At 33.8% G+C, this 13,042-nt stretch overlaps 2 protein-coding genes across 5 annotated transcripts in view; one reads left to right on the top strand and one right to left on the bottom strand.

The window, feature by feature from the left end:
* The window catches only part of LOC143247548 (cytochrome P450 3A19-like), a 51,081-nt gene extending 43,647 nt beyond the window's left edge, over positions 1–7,434 (top strand). For 2 of the 3 annotated variants that reach the window (XM_076495822.1, XM_076495821.1), the window contains 7 exons: positions 3,659–3,791; positions 4,447–4,519; positions 5,538–5,646; positions 5,856–5,944; positions 6,480–6,620; positions 6,773–6,938; positions 7,157–7,434. In XM_076495822.1, the coding sequence (XP_076351937.1) occupies positions 3,659–3,791; positions 4,447–4,519; positions 5,538–5,646; positions 5,856–5,944; positions 6,480–6,620; positions 6,773–6,938; positions 7,157–7,234 (789 nt within the window). In that variant the 3' untranslated portion in view covers positions 7,235–7,434. The remainder of the gene's footprint in view (positions 1–3,658; positions 3,792–4,446; positions 4,520–5,537; positions 5,647–5,855; positions 5,945–6,479; positions 6,621–6,772; positions 6,939–7,156) is intronic. The other variant, XM_076495823.1, reaches the window with a different exon arrangement.
* The window catches only part of LOC143247543 (cytochrome P450 3A8-like), a 68,225-nt gene that overhangs the window by 34,956 nt on the left and 20,227 nt on the right, over positions 1–13,042 (bottom strand). The window lies entirely within an intron of this gene.

Genomic DNA, 13,042 nt, shown 5'->3' with positions numbered 1-13,042 from the left:
TCTAACTCTGAAGTGGTTTCTCAAGTAATTTAATTTAAAGAACAGAGTTTATTATCATCATCAGATATCAATATCTACTGCATGTGATAAAACTGGACTTTCACTAAGTAGATCTGAGAACTGATACAATAATTTCGTGATGACAATAAATCCACTTGAAGTGAAAGTGTATCACAAGACGGCTGGTATGGGTGTTAAAACGTTTATTAAAATAAAGTAAAGAACAGCGTTTCCACCTTCTTAGGTCATCTTTAGGTTAACAAAGAGAGTTTTCAACTGACCGTTGCCGGGCACATGTGTTAGGAAGGAAAGTGTGAATGGTTGCATAATTGTAGGGGGCGCTACAGTATATGTTGGGTTATTAATTAGTATAGGTAGAAAGGTGTTCCTTTATATTGGTTTAATTTTGGTTTTGGCTCTACATGGCCAAGTGGGTTAAGGCGTTCAATTCGTAATCTGAGGGTCGCGGGTTCGAATCCCCGTCGCACCAAACATGCTCCCCCTTTCAGCAGTGGGGGCGTTATAATGTGACGGTCAATACCACTATTCGTTGGTAAAAGACTAGCCCATCACTAGGCGGGGGTTGGTGATGATTAGCTGCCTTCCTTCTAGTCTTACACTGCTAAATTAGGGACCGCTAGCACAAACAGCGCTGGTGTAGCTTTGCCCGAAATTTAAAAAAAAAAATTGTTTGAGTTATTTAGTACAGCTTCTTTGGTTTAGTTTATATTTCTTTCTTTTCTTAGTGCGTGAGTGTTCTCTATGGTTATGTTTATTTGATTTGTAGTGTTCAAAAACGTGTGAAGGTATTATTATTGTGTTCTTCATACTGGTTTCCATTTTCCTGCTTGTTTCTCCAATATTGAAGTCGTGACAGTTGTTGCATTTTTTTATAAATAATGTTTGTGTTCTATTTGTCAATGTAGTTTTTACATGGTATGTACTTTATTTTTGTACCTGGTTTTTGAATACATTGGGTGTTTAGTGGAATGTTGTGTTTTGTTATAAGTTTTTTCTAAATGTTGGTTATTTTTTCGCTGATGTCGGGAACATATGATATGCAACAGTATAAGGTTTTGTATCTTGTTGTATATTGGGATTTATTGTTTGTTTGTTGTTGGTCTAGGTGTGTGAGTATAATTTCTTTAAGAGTTTTTTTTAGGAAATTTGTTGATGTTGATGAAGTGTTGTTTTATTTTGTTTATTTCATCGTTAATTTTATCTGGTGAACACAGTTTTCTGGCTGTGTTTATTTGGTTTCTTAATATGTTCAGTTTTTGTTTTGTTTCATGGACGTTTATTGAGTAGACCTGAAAGTTATACAATAATTTTAAGCCTGAACGACGTGTTATGTTTATATCAGTTAAGTGTCATGTTAAGAAATCCGTAAGGTTTGATTTACTTATCTCAAATTATTCTGTTCTATATTGAAAATATGAAATGTTTTTTATCAGTATCGAACCTCTAATGTTGTATGATTCGATCCGCAGCCTAAAACACTAGACACAAGGTCATACTTGGTTTAAGTGTAGGACAAGTTAATATAACACTATGTAACAAAATTGTTACTTTTTTCTGTTCCTGGGCAGAAAGTGCTACTTCCTAATTGCTTATGCCTGAAGTAAATGGAAAAGACCTATTTTTCTCTTCAAACTTTGCTTTTGTGACCTGGGTAATGAAATTTTTAAATGTACCCATTTTCCAGAACATTCCAGGCAGATTCAGTGCTGAGTTGGTGATAGAGAATTTTCAAGAACTTTCTAGAATGTTATAGAACTTACAAGAATTTTCAAGAATGAAAGTATGCAAGTCACAAATCAAAGGAAACGTCACCGATATTTTCAAACATCTTCATTCGTCAAAATGAACTCTGCTTTTGCCACAATGTATCCGGTTTGTTTGAGGCAATTGGAATCAGAACAAATGGCAACTCTTCATTGACAGCCCATCCAGAAGCTTTAAAGCTGTGCTGCTTAACCACGGGAATAAGTATCCGTTTCTTTCTCTGGCTCATTCGGTGCACCTCAAAGATGAATACAACAACGTCAAGATCTTGCTAGAAGCCTTGAAGTATGATGACTATGGCTGGGAGGTTATCGGAGACATCAAAATGGTGGCATTCTTGATGGGTCTCCAAGGAGGCTTTAACAAGTTTTACTGTTATCTTTGCCTTTGGGACAGCAGGGACACCGCAGCGCATTACAACAGAAAGCACTGGCCACAACGGACCAAGTTCTCTGTGAGGAGGCACAATGTCAAGTGTGAGCCACGAGTGTCCCTCCAGAAGGTGTTGTTTCCACCATTGCACATAAAATTGGGTCTCATGAAACAATTTGTCACAGCTCTTGATAAGGAGTCTGCAGCCTTCAAGAACCTTCGTGACTTTTTCCCTAAGCTGTCTGAGGCAAAGGTCAAAGCTGGTGTCTTCGTTGGACCACAAATAAAGATCCTGGAGTGCACAGAATTCCTCAAGAAGCTCAGTAGGAAGGAAAAAAACTTGGGGCAGGTTTGTCGCAGTGGTTCGGAGCTTCTTGAGCAATCACAAGGCAGAAAATTATGTGGAACTGCTTGAGGCTCTGGTGAGAACTACGGCAGAATTGGCTGCAGAATATCCCTGAAAGCCTAAATACTCAGAGGAGCAAGGCAAGCGTTCAACCATGATATACTAGACTTTGGACGCCGCTACCAAGGATCGGATAACGAAAACATGATGGGAGGCTATATTTGGAGGCTGATACTTGAAAGTGATTTACATTACAATCGTAAATCTCGAGAAACTACTCACTTCTAAACATTTTTGTATAACTTTAGCATAAATACATGTATATCTTGATTCATATGTTGTTTTATTCAGACCTTAAGTCCTTCATATACTCACTCCCTCTCTAAATGAAAATGTGCAAATTTGCCTGTTTTACATAGAAAATAGGTTAATATCAAAATTTCATTACCCAGGTCACAAAAGCAAAGTTTGAAGCGAATAATGGCCATTTTCTGTACTTTTACAACAAAAGCAATTAAGAAATAATACATACTATCTGGGAACAAAATTTGTGATACATTCAGAAAATCAGTTGTCAACAACTCTAAAACTGCATGAATAACAAACGGATTCAATAAAATACTGGTATTGGACATTTACGTGTTTCTTTCTGATGACAAATGTAAAACTGGATCTATCAAAAATATATTCGATAACAAAATAATGTCTGATGTTTAATTAATTTCATTTAATTAATTGATAAATAAAAATGTATTCAATAAAATATTACTGTTTAAATATGTATTTTAATGGTGTTGTTTTGAATTAAGCACAAAGCTACGCAATGGGCTATCTGTGCTCTGCCCACTTTAGCGTTGTTAGTCCGAAGACATACCGCAGAGCCACTGGGGGGTTATTTTAATGACAAATGTAAGTTGCACTCGTAATGAAAAACGAACTATAGCACCTTGATACAATAATTAGGAAGTTATTGTTAGATATTTTCGAAACTTGGAATTATTCACTATGTCAAAATGAATATAACTAAGATGAACACATATTTTATGTTTCATAACTTAGTAATTCTCCTACAAATAACATTCGTATTTTACTGCAAAATCGTTTTATTGGTTAATCACCATGTTATGTATATATAAATGTTTTCTTTTTTTTTAGCTTCAAAGATCTGATCTTCTGCAGATGATGTTGGATGCTCGAATGGCTAAAGAAGACATTGAAAATGTCACTGCTAAACACTTGACAGCTGGTGTAGACGAGCCAACAAAAGATGTTTCTAATGATGAGAAAGGTGAACATAAAAATAACACATTTCAAAGATTAAAAACAAACTACATTCTTAAATTACCTACAATAATGACGAAGACACGAGTGTCTGTGAAACAGTTTTCACTCAAAAACTACATTTAATGTTATAGTCTAGTAACGTCAGTTTATCGGATTGTTACATCGATGTAAAATTACATGTGAATTTCAGGTTGTTGACTGAATATATATATATATATGAATTTAACGTATATTTAATTCTCTAAAAGTGCAATTAGGAACCTGGTAACAGTTTTGTAGGTCAGAGGTTTACTTCACCCTCGTTTTACGAGAAATTGGTCAAGCATAATATCTACTGTTTCATAAGATAATTATTATTCTACAGAACATCACTTGGAACTGTGACGTTGTAATTTGATTCTCATACCCTTCTGCTCTCTACCTTTTAACAAACTGTACATATTTACTAAACATTTGAAACTTCTATTTATTTGTAAATATCACATGTTTACATCTTTACTTATTCCACTGATCGTGAACCAAAACTCTCTTGATTTTTTTTTTGTTTACTTTGTCTCGGAAGTGGTTATTCAGCAACTAAAAGTCCATCCAGACCAGGTCATGTTACTATATTTTACCTGTATTTCGTTGTATACACGTTTGTCCATTTATTTGATTAGACAAGAAGAAACAGATGAAGTTTAGTACAGATGTGGAAATTAAAGCAAATTGTATCACTTTCTTATTGGCTGGGTAAGTCTCTTGCTCACCTATTATGGTAAGTACAACATTTATGTAAATTTACTGTACTTACACTATATAGTATGTGTATGGTTAACTGTATTATAAAAGAAGCAAGTGACGTGTTTTTTTAGCACTGTATGTAAAAAATATCTTTCAAATATTCATATTTGTCTAATGATGACATATCCCAGTCAACAACACTGGTAAACTTGAGTAACAATGAAAGTCTTTATAACATTCTGTAAAATTGACGGAATGAAGTTCATACACCAACTGTGAAAGTAGTAGCAAGCAAAGGGAGCTTCATTGTGGAGTGTTTTCGTTTTGGTTTCTTTTGAATTTCGCGCAAAGCTACATGAGCGCCATCTGCGCTCGCCGTCCCTAATTTAGAAGTGTAAGACTCGAGGGATGGCAGCTAGTCATCATCACCCATCGCCAACGCTTGGGCTACTCTTTTACCAACGAATAGTGAGATTAACTGTCACTATATAACGCTCCTGCGGCTGAAAGGACTAGCATGTTTTGTGTTACGGGGATTCGAAGTCGCGACCTTGTGATTACGAGTCAAGTGCCATAACCACCAGTCCATGCCGGACCATGTTGTGGAGTGATGACTGTTACTATGATAACTACTTCCTTGTACTCTCATCGGATTGGCTGTTGAAACCAGTTTGTTCGTTTGTTTTACTTTTGTTTTCTATGTGCGGAAGGATGAGGAATTGTAGTGATATTTAAGTCTTAACAAAATTCTCCGTTTGTATCTGTTCAATAAGGTTATATGTGCTTCTGTGTTTTCTTCATAGCAAAGCTACATCGAACTATCTGCTGAGCCCAACGAGAAGAATCGAACCTTTAATTTTAGCGTTGTAAATCCGTAGGCTTACCGCTGTACTGGCAGTGAGCATGAGGTTACGATTCTGTAAAATTATTATTATTTGAATATTCAAAATGTTTATGCCGCGTTTCTACTTATTACACATAAATAATAGATACAAAATATGTTTCTCAGTTTTCTTTAATTCAACAGCTATGAAACAACAAGTACAGCTCTCGCTTTCACAACCCATATACTGGTCAACCGACAAGATGTCCAGGAAAAGATTCGTGAAGAAATAAACGATGTCATAGGACAAGATGTAAGACCTGAATTTTATTTGTATCTAACATATAAAGTAGAATTCTGGACTAAAATCTTCAATAATTTCAGTTTTAAAACCTTTTCAATAGATTGTTATTCTCAAGTGTTTGAAAAAGTTTGTAGCCAATTTATTGTAAATACATTTTTTAAAGTGATTTCCAACCGATATATTATTTATTTCATTTCTTTCTTAATACTGTTTTTTAGGGTGTCTTAGATTACAACACAGTGAACAAACTGCAATATTTAGACCAAGTTTTCTCAGAATCTCTGCGACTGTATCCGCCAATTATCACGTGAGTTTGTTCTTCATTCAGTTCAAAATGGCGCCCTTTACCAAAACCAACATCTTTGTAAAATACCACACAAAACACTCGCTTCCAAACATGTCAAGCTGTGTTTATAAATAATCTAAGTTATTTTGTACTGAAACTGGTGTACTCATTTTAATTCACGTAAATAACTTACTACAAAAATATGCTAGTTTTTTTTATATTCATGTCAGTACTTTAGTACAAAGAAGGATATTTAAGATACAATGTTTAAACAATATTGTCTCATTTAATTTTCATGAAATTAACGTTTTCTCAAAGATGAGGCAAAAAAATTACGGACAAAATATTTTACCAATTTCCAAAATTTTCAGAAGTGAATTAAAGATGTCATAATTATTTATCGATACCTTTACCAGTGAAAACATGTGAGGATTTCCTCGATTCAATTTGAAAGAGATGCTATTCTATTGGATAGTGATAATTATCTTCCACTATCTGCTGATGATGCTAAACGAGCAATGAGACAAGAAATACATGTCTTTTTTATTTTTTATAGGTTTATCAACAGAGTTTCTGACGAGGATTACCAGCTAGGTGATTTTAAAATCCCCAAAGACACTACCATACAGGTCCCTGTTTGGTATTTCCATCACGATCCAGAGATCTGGTCTGAGCCATACGAGTTTAAACCTGAGAGGTAAACACTAAATAGCTAATACATACCTATAACTTTGTGTTACTTTTACAGATTTATTAATATTTTTCTTCGAAAACATTTCTTTATTTTGGAGAAAGAATTATGAACATGTATAATTTGAAACTCAATTGTCATAATGTCATGATATACAGGTTTCTCCCTGAAAATAAGAAGGATATCCACCCTATGGCCTATCAAGCGTTTGGATCTGGACCGCGAAACTGTGTTGGTATGAGAATGGGGCAACTACATGCCAAACTAGCTTTGGCTAGAATCTTACGCGGCTACAAAGTAGTTCCTTCTGAGAAAACGGAAATTGTAAGTTTCTCATTTTAGAATATAGAGAGGTGAAAACAAAACAAGTTTATTCACAAACATAGTTATATGAAAATTATAATTTTGTTACAAATAATGCAATAAGTACATAAAGATAAATCACAAAGTAAATACTAAAATAAGTATAAAAATAAAATATTACTTCTGATCAAATTTAAACTGTGTAGCAGAGATTTTTTTACTTATTTCTTGTGTTTCAGGGACAAATACAATATAAGATCAAGTTTCTAACCATTGGTCCAGTACATGGCATTCATGTGAAAGTCGTTCCTGTTTAGTGATGGCCTCTAGTGGAAAGAACTATTCATATAAAATAAGAGTTCTTTAATTACCTTCGTAAATATATCAGCTGAATCATTAATATTATTTACTCTATTTTTGTGGACTTTAGTTTTGAATCAAAATGTGTTACTCAGTTTCTGTATTGATGGGTGGAGGTGTATTTATATAATTAAAATAAAGTGATTGATGTTACGTACGGTTCTTGTTATAATTAATCTTTGTGGATTTGTAATACACTGGAAACATAAGTTTGTAAAAGTTTGTAATGCGATTATTTACTATTTCTTATTGATGCGTATGAAAGGTTGATTTTAAAAGTTTCAGAAAGGATTCAGTGAATAAGTTGGTTTTTTTTACACAATTTTTTTTCTGTGGATGTTGAAGGTTCATTAAGATTGTGAGGAATTATACATTTATGTAAATTCTTTACAAAACTAGCAGGAAATGTCGTTTATAAATAACAGTTAAAGTGTAGAAGTTTTCCTTTTTGTTTGTTAATGATTAATAATGATATCTGTTTAAACTCTAGGTGACATTCTCTTTAGTGAATATTTTTTTCTGTTTTACAAGAATCGTGAAAGGTTTGCTTACTCTGTTACTACAGTGAAATCTCTGTAAAGATGTCAGTATACGGTCAGCACTGTGGTTAAAGAATTCTAAGCCTATATTTAGAGAATCTCTATATGCTAAATATTTACTTCTGAATTAAAATATATATCTACTACTTCAGTAAATTATAAATATGGAGATTAGAGTGTTGACTGCAGCTAGATGCTTCAGTCACAATTACTCAAACAACCTGGACTACCGGCTGACACTCCAGATAGGAAGATACGACGGCCTAATGCCTCCAAACGAACCTGACTACCGGATGACCCCCATATAGAAAGATACGACAACCTGGAATCGACAGCGCTGTCCTTTTCCTCATCTTAAAGCTATGTTGATGAGATCTGTTTCTATTACATTTTAGCTGCTTTTGATTTTAAATTTTAAAAGTACCTAGCACTAGTCTATTTGAAGTTTGAACAAAGCGTTGATATCTTTCAAAAGAGATTACATCAAAAGCAGACCATTTCTTACAAAACAGATGGTCCTCCACTGGTACAGCGGTAAGTCTACGAATTTACAACGCTAAAATCAGGGGTTCGATTCCACTCAGTGGACTCAGCAGATAGTCTAATGTAACTTTGCTATAAGACAAAATACACAAAACAGATGTGTGAATGTTTCAAATAAACAAAATGCTCAAAACAGCTGAAACAGACCAGAATAACAACTCGTACATCTTTATAATATCATACGTTACCTTCACACACACACAATATTGACAGTTTTTTTAGGAATAAGTTTAATATTACTAAGGAAATATTATCCCACAGGGGTGCTCGAAGACTAAACAATCCTACATTAACCTCGCACTTGGTAGAAATTAAGGATTTTGACTACATGATTATTGACAATTTGGGTTAAAACATTGGTGAGTTTAACATGGAACCGGTCAGTACGAGTCTCGCAGGAGTGGCAGCTGCCAAAGCGAAGGCGCTATCTTCTCTGTTACTACCAAGGTATTTAATTTAAAAACTACTCCATGCATGTAGACAGTAACATGAACATGGAACAGTATGCAAACGATTTGGCAAAGACTATAGACCGTTGTTAATAACTAATTTTAGGCCTAAGACAGGTGGACTTGCAGATTTTGGTGTTTAGGATTATAATTATTTTGTATTATTCTAAAAGTTACGTATTTAAAGAAATACTGTGGCTATAAAGATGCTCATTTGACCACAAATGTTTTGTGGTTTCTGCTAGTAAATATTTAATAACCAAAACCAAATCTGAAACAAAGGTAAGCGATTAAAATAGTTAAGTGTTATTATAATTGTTTGTTTGTTTTTTAATTTCGCGCAAAGCTACTCGAGGGCTATCTGCGCTTGCCGTCCCTAATCTAACAGTATAAGACTAGAGAGAAAGCAGCTAGTCATCACCACCCACCGCCAACTCTTGAGCTACTCTTAACCAACAAATAGTGGGATTGACGGTGACTTTATACAGCCATACGATCATGTTTAGTATGACGGGGATTCGAACCAGTGATCCTCAGATAAGGAGTCCAGCGCCTTAGCCACCTGACCATACCATGCTCTAGATTGAATGTTTTCATTATTTAAAAAACAAATAATATTTTAAAAAACGTTACGTTTGTAACTGCAATTGATCTACTCAGTCATACAATTGGGAAATCCTTATTTACAAAAGGGCGGGATTTACGAGCTTATGACAGTTTAAAGAAAGCGTAACATTTGAATAATTTTCAGGTAAAATGGGTTCTACTGAGTTTAAGAATTGGAGGACAAAATCACAAGATCGTAAAAAATGGGTGTAAAACTAATAACCAGAGCCAGAACCACCAAGAATAAGGCACATACATTCACACAGAGCTTCAAGTTCTTAGGTGCCTAAATTTGTAGATTTCTTACGATGGTGGAAGGACAGAGAGACGTAGGTGAAAAACACAGGCAGCCTTTGAAAATACACGTTTAATTGTTGTTCACAAAAATAGCAAACTATTAATCGAATGAATATACTGGTTATAAATTATATATTTTAATATGAAAAATGTTCATTTTCAGTACTATAAAGGTTGCAAATTGAATTATGTATCACAGTTGTACATAAAATGTTCATATTACGTATTTTAACACTTCATTATGGGTTACATGGATATTGAAATTATGAAATAAATCAAAACGGTAATGCATGAATAATATAGTTTTGTACATTTATGTAATTGAAATGAAACATTTTTCGTTAACAGACTGGGACACGTAAGCATATAGGTCATACTATGAAGACATTCTGTAGATTTTGTGGTGATACTTTTGTGGGGACACTTGTAAGAATGAAAACTTTACGTTAAGACTTTGAGTGATATCTATAATGCCAAAGTTTGAAATTTTGAACAAAAATGAACTATTTATGAACGAAAATACAGTTAACGAGAACTTAAATTTAATTATATAGTATTTGAATGTTGACAATGCTTAATTTAAATTTATACAGAGATTTACTGATAAATGGCCTTGATTTTTAGTGTGCTTACCTGAGCTTTACAATATCCTTTATCCAATTCGGAAACTGGTGGATGTCATATGGCATCAGATATTCTCAACTCCAGGAAGATCCTTAATCCAAGGAGTTACAAAAGTGATAGAGAGTAGACAAAGGAATCCTGCGGTAAAACATTTTCTGTTTCTCATCATATCTGTAATAACTATTACTTTTACTAAAGCCATTCGCTAGTACAGCGCTATGTCTTCGGATTTACAATACTAAAATCAAGGGTTCAATTCCCCTCGGTGGTACACCAGACAGCCCGATGTGGCTTTGCTCTGATAAAACACACACACACTTTTACTGACTTTTCGGAAAGAAACAATTTCAAATTATCACGTGAAATAGCCATAAAGGATTATAAATCAGAAGTGGTGTTTCAAGTAATTTCTTTCAAAGAACGGTATTTCTCATCAGAAATCATTCTGCTCTGCGTGTGTTGAAACTGGACTTTTATAAAGAAGATCTGTCAATTTATGTAATAATGTTTACTCGCCAAACACAAGGTCATATGGCCAAGCGTGTTAAGGCATGCGATTCGTAATCTGAGGGTCGCGGGTTCTCATCCCGATCGCGCCACACATGCTCGCATTTTCAGCCGTAGGGGCGTTATCATGTGTGGTCGATCCCACTATTCGTTGGTAGAGTAGCCCAAGAGTGGGTGGTGGGTGGTGATGACTAGCTGCCTTCCCTATAGCCTTACACTGCTAAATTAGGGACGGCTAGCACAGATAGCCCTCCAGTAGCTTTGTGCGAAATTCCAAAACAAACAAAAGAAGGTCATATTTGGTCAAAATATATTTGAATGCCTTTTAATCTAAAGTATTCTTGAGAATATCAGTTATCAAACAACGCTGAAAACTGGATGAATAACAAAATGATTCGATAAAATACTATTGCTGGACATTTACTGTTTCTATTTAAAGATAAATGTAAAATAGGATGTATACAAATATATTTGATGAAATACTACTTTTTGATACATAAGTATTTTTAGTTAGTTAACAGATAAATGTAAGTTATACTCTTATTGAAAACTAGAGTATATATTAATTAGGAAGGTATTTTTAGATATTTTCAAAACTTAGAATTATTCACTATGTTAACACGAATATAACTGAGATGAACACATATTTTATGTTTCATAACTTAGTTATTCTCCTACAAATAACATTCGTATTTTACTGCAAAATCGTTTTATTGGTTAATCACCATGTTATGTATATATAAATATTTTCTCTTTTTTTAGCTTCAAAGATCTGATCTTCTGCAGATGATGTTGGATGCTAGAATGGCTGAAGAAGACATTGAAAATGTCACTGTTAAACACCTGACATCTGGTGAAGACGAGCCAACAAATGATGTTTCTAATGATGAGAAAGGTGAACATAAAAATAACACATCTCAAAGATTAAAAACAAACTACATTCTTAGAGTATCTACAATGACCAAGACACGAGTGTCTGTGAAACAGTTTTCATTCATCAACTAAATTTAATATTATAGTCTAGTAACGTCAGTTTATCGAATTGTTACATCGATGTAAAGTTACATGTGAATTTCAAATTGTTGACTGAATAAATATATGAATTTAACGTATATTTAAATATCTATAATTGCAATTAGGAACCTGGTAACAGTTTTTAGATTTATTCGACCCTCGTTGTACGAGAAATTGGTCAAGCATAATATTTACTGTTTCATGTGATAATTATTATTCTATAGAACATCACTTGGAACTGTGACGTTGTAATTTGATTCTGATACCCTTCTGTTCTCTACCTTTTAACAAACTGTTGTACATATTTACTAAACATTTGAAACTTCGATTCATTTGTAAGGTAAACATGTTCACATCTTTACTTATTCCACTGATCGTGAACCAGTATTCTTTCAAATTTTGTTTTGATTACTTTGTCTTAGCAACGGTTATCCAATAGCTACAAGTCTATCAAAACCAGGTCATGTTAAACTGTATTTTACTGTTCTCAACGAAGCAGATACCTATATTTTAATCAAGGTAACTGATCTGATGTGCAAAAAAAGATACAGAACTGGTCAAATCTTTATTTGGTTACGTTGTATTCACGTTTGTGTATTTATTTGACCAGAAACTTCGAAGGAAGGGAAGAAACAGATGAAAATTATTACAGATGGGGAAATTAAAACAAATTGTATCACTTTCTTATTAGCTGGATAAATCTCTTGTCCACGTGCTGTAAGAAGTACAGTATTTATGTAAAATTACTGTACTTACACTATATAGTATATGTGTGGTTAACTGTATTATAAAAGAAGCAGTTGAAGTGATGTATTTTGTCTCTGTATGTGAACAATTTCTTTCAACTATTCATGTATTGAATATTTGTTTAATGATGGCAAACCACAGTTAACAATATTAACATTCTCACATATTGACGCGATGAAGTTCACAGATGAACAGTGAAAATAAGTATTAATTAAAGGGAACTTTATTATGGATTGATTTCTGTTACTCAAGTGTCTTAGTTATTTCATTGTGCTCTCATATGATTGGCTGTTGGAAAGTGAAAACCAGTTTGTTTGGTTTCCCTACTTTCTGTTTGTGTGTGTGGAAGGATGAGGAAACATATTGATATTTAAGTTTTAACAAATTATCTGTTTTTATGTCTTCTTTAAGGTTATGATTCTACGGTGACTACATGTCA

The sequence above is a fragment of the Tachypleus tridentatus genome, chromosome 3, assembly GCF_004210375.1.
Source record: "Tachypleus tridentatus isolate NWPU-2018 chromosome 3, ASM421037v1, whole genome shotgun sequence".
Lineage (NCBI taxonomy): Eukaryota > Metazoa > Arthropoda > Merostomata > Xiphosura > Limulidae > Tachypleus > Tachypleus tridentatus.
This window is presented reverse-complemented; position numbering and strand designations above follow the sequence as displayed.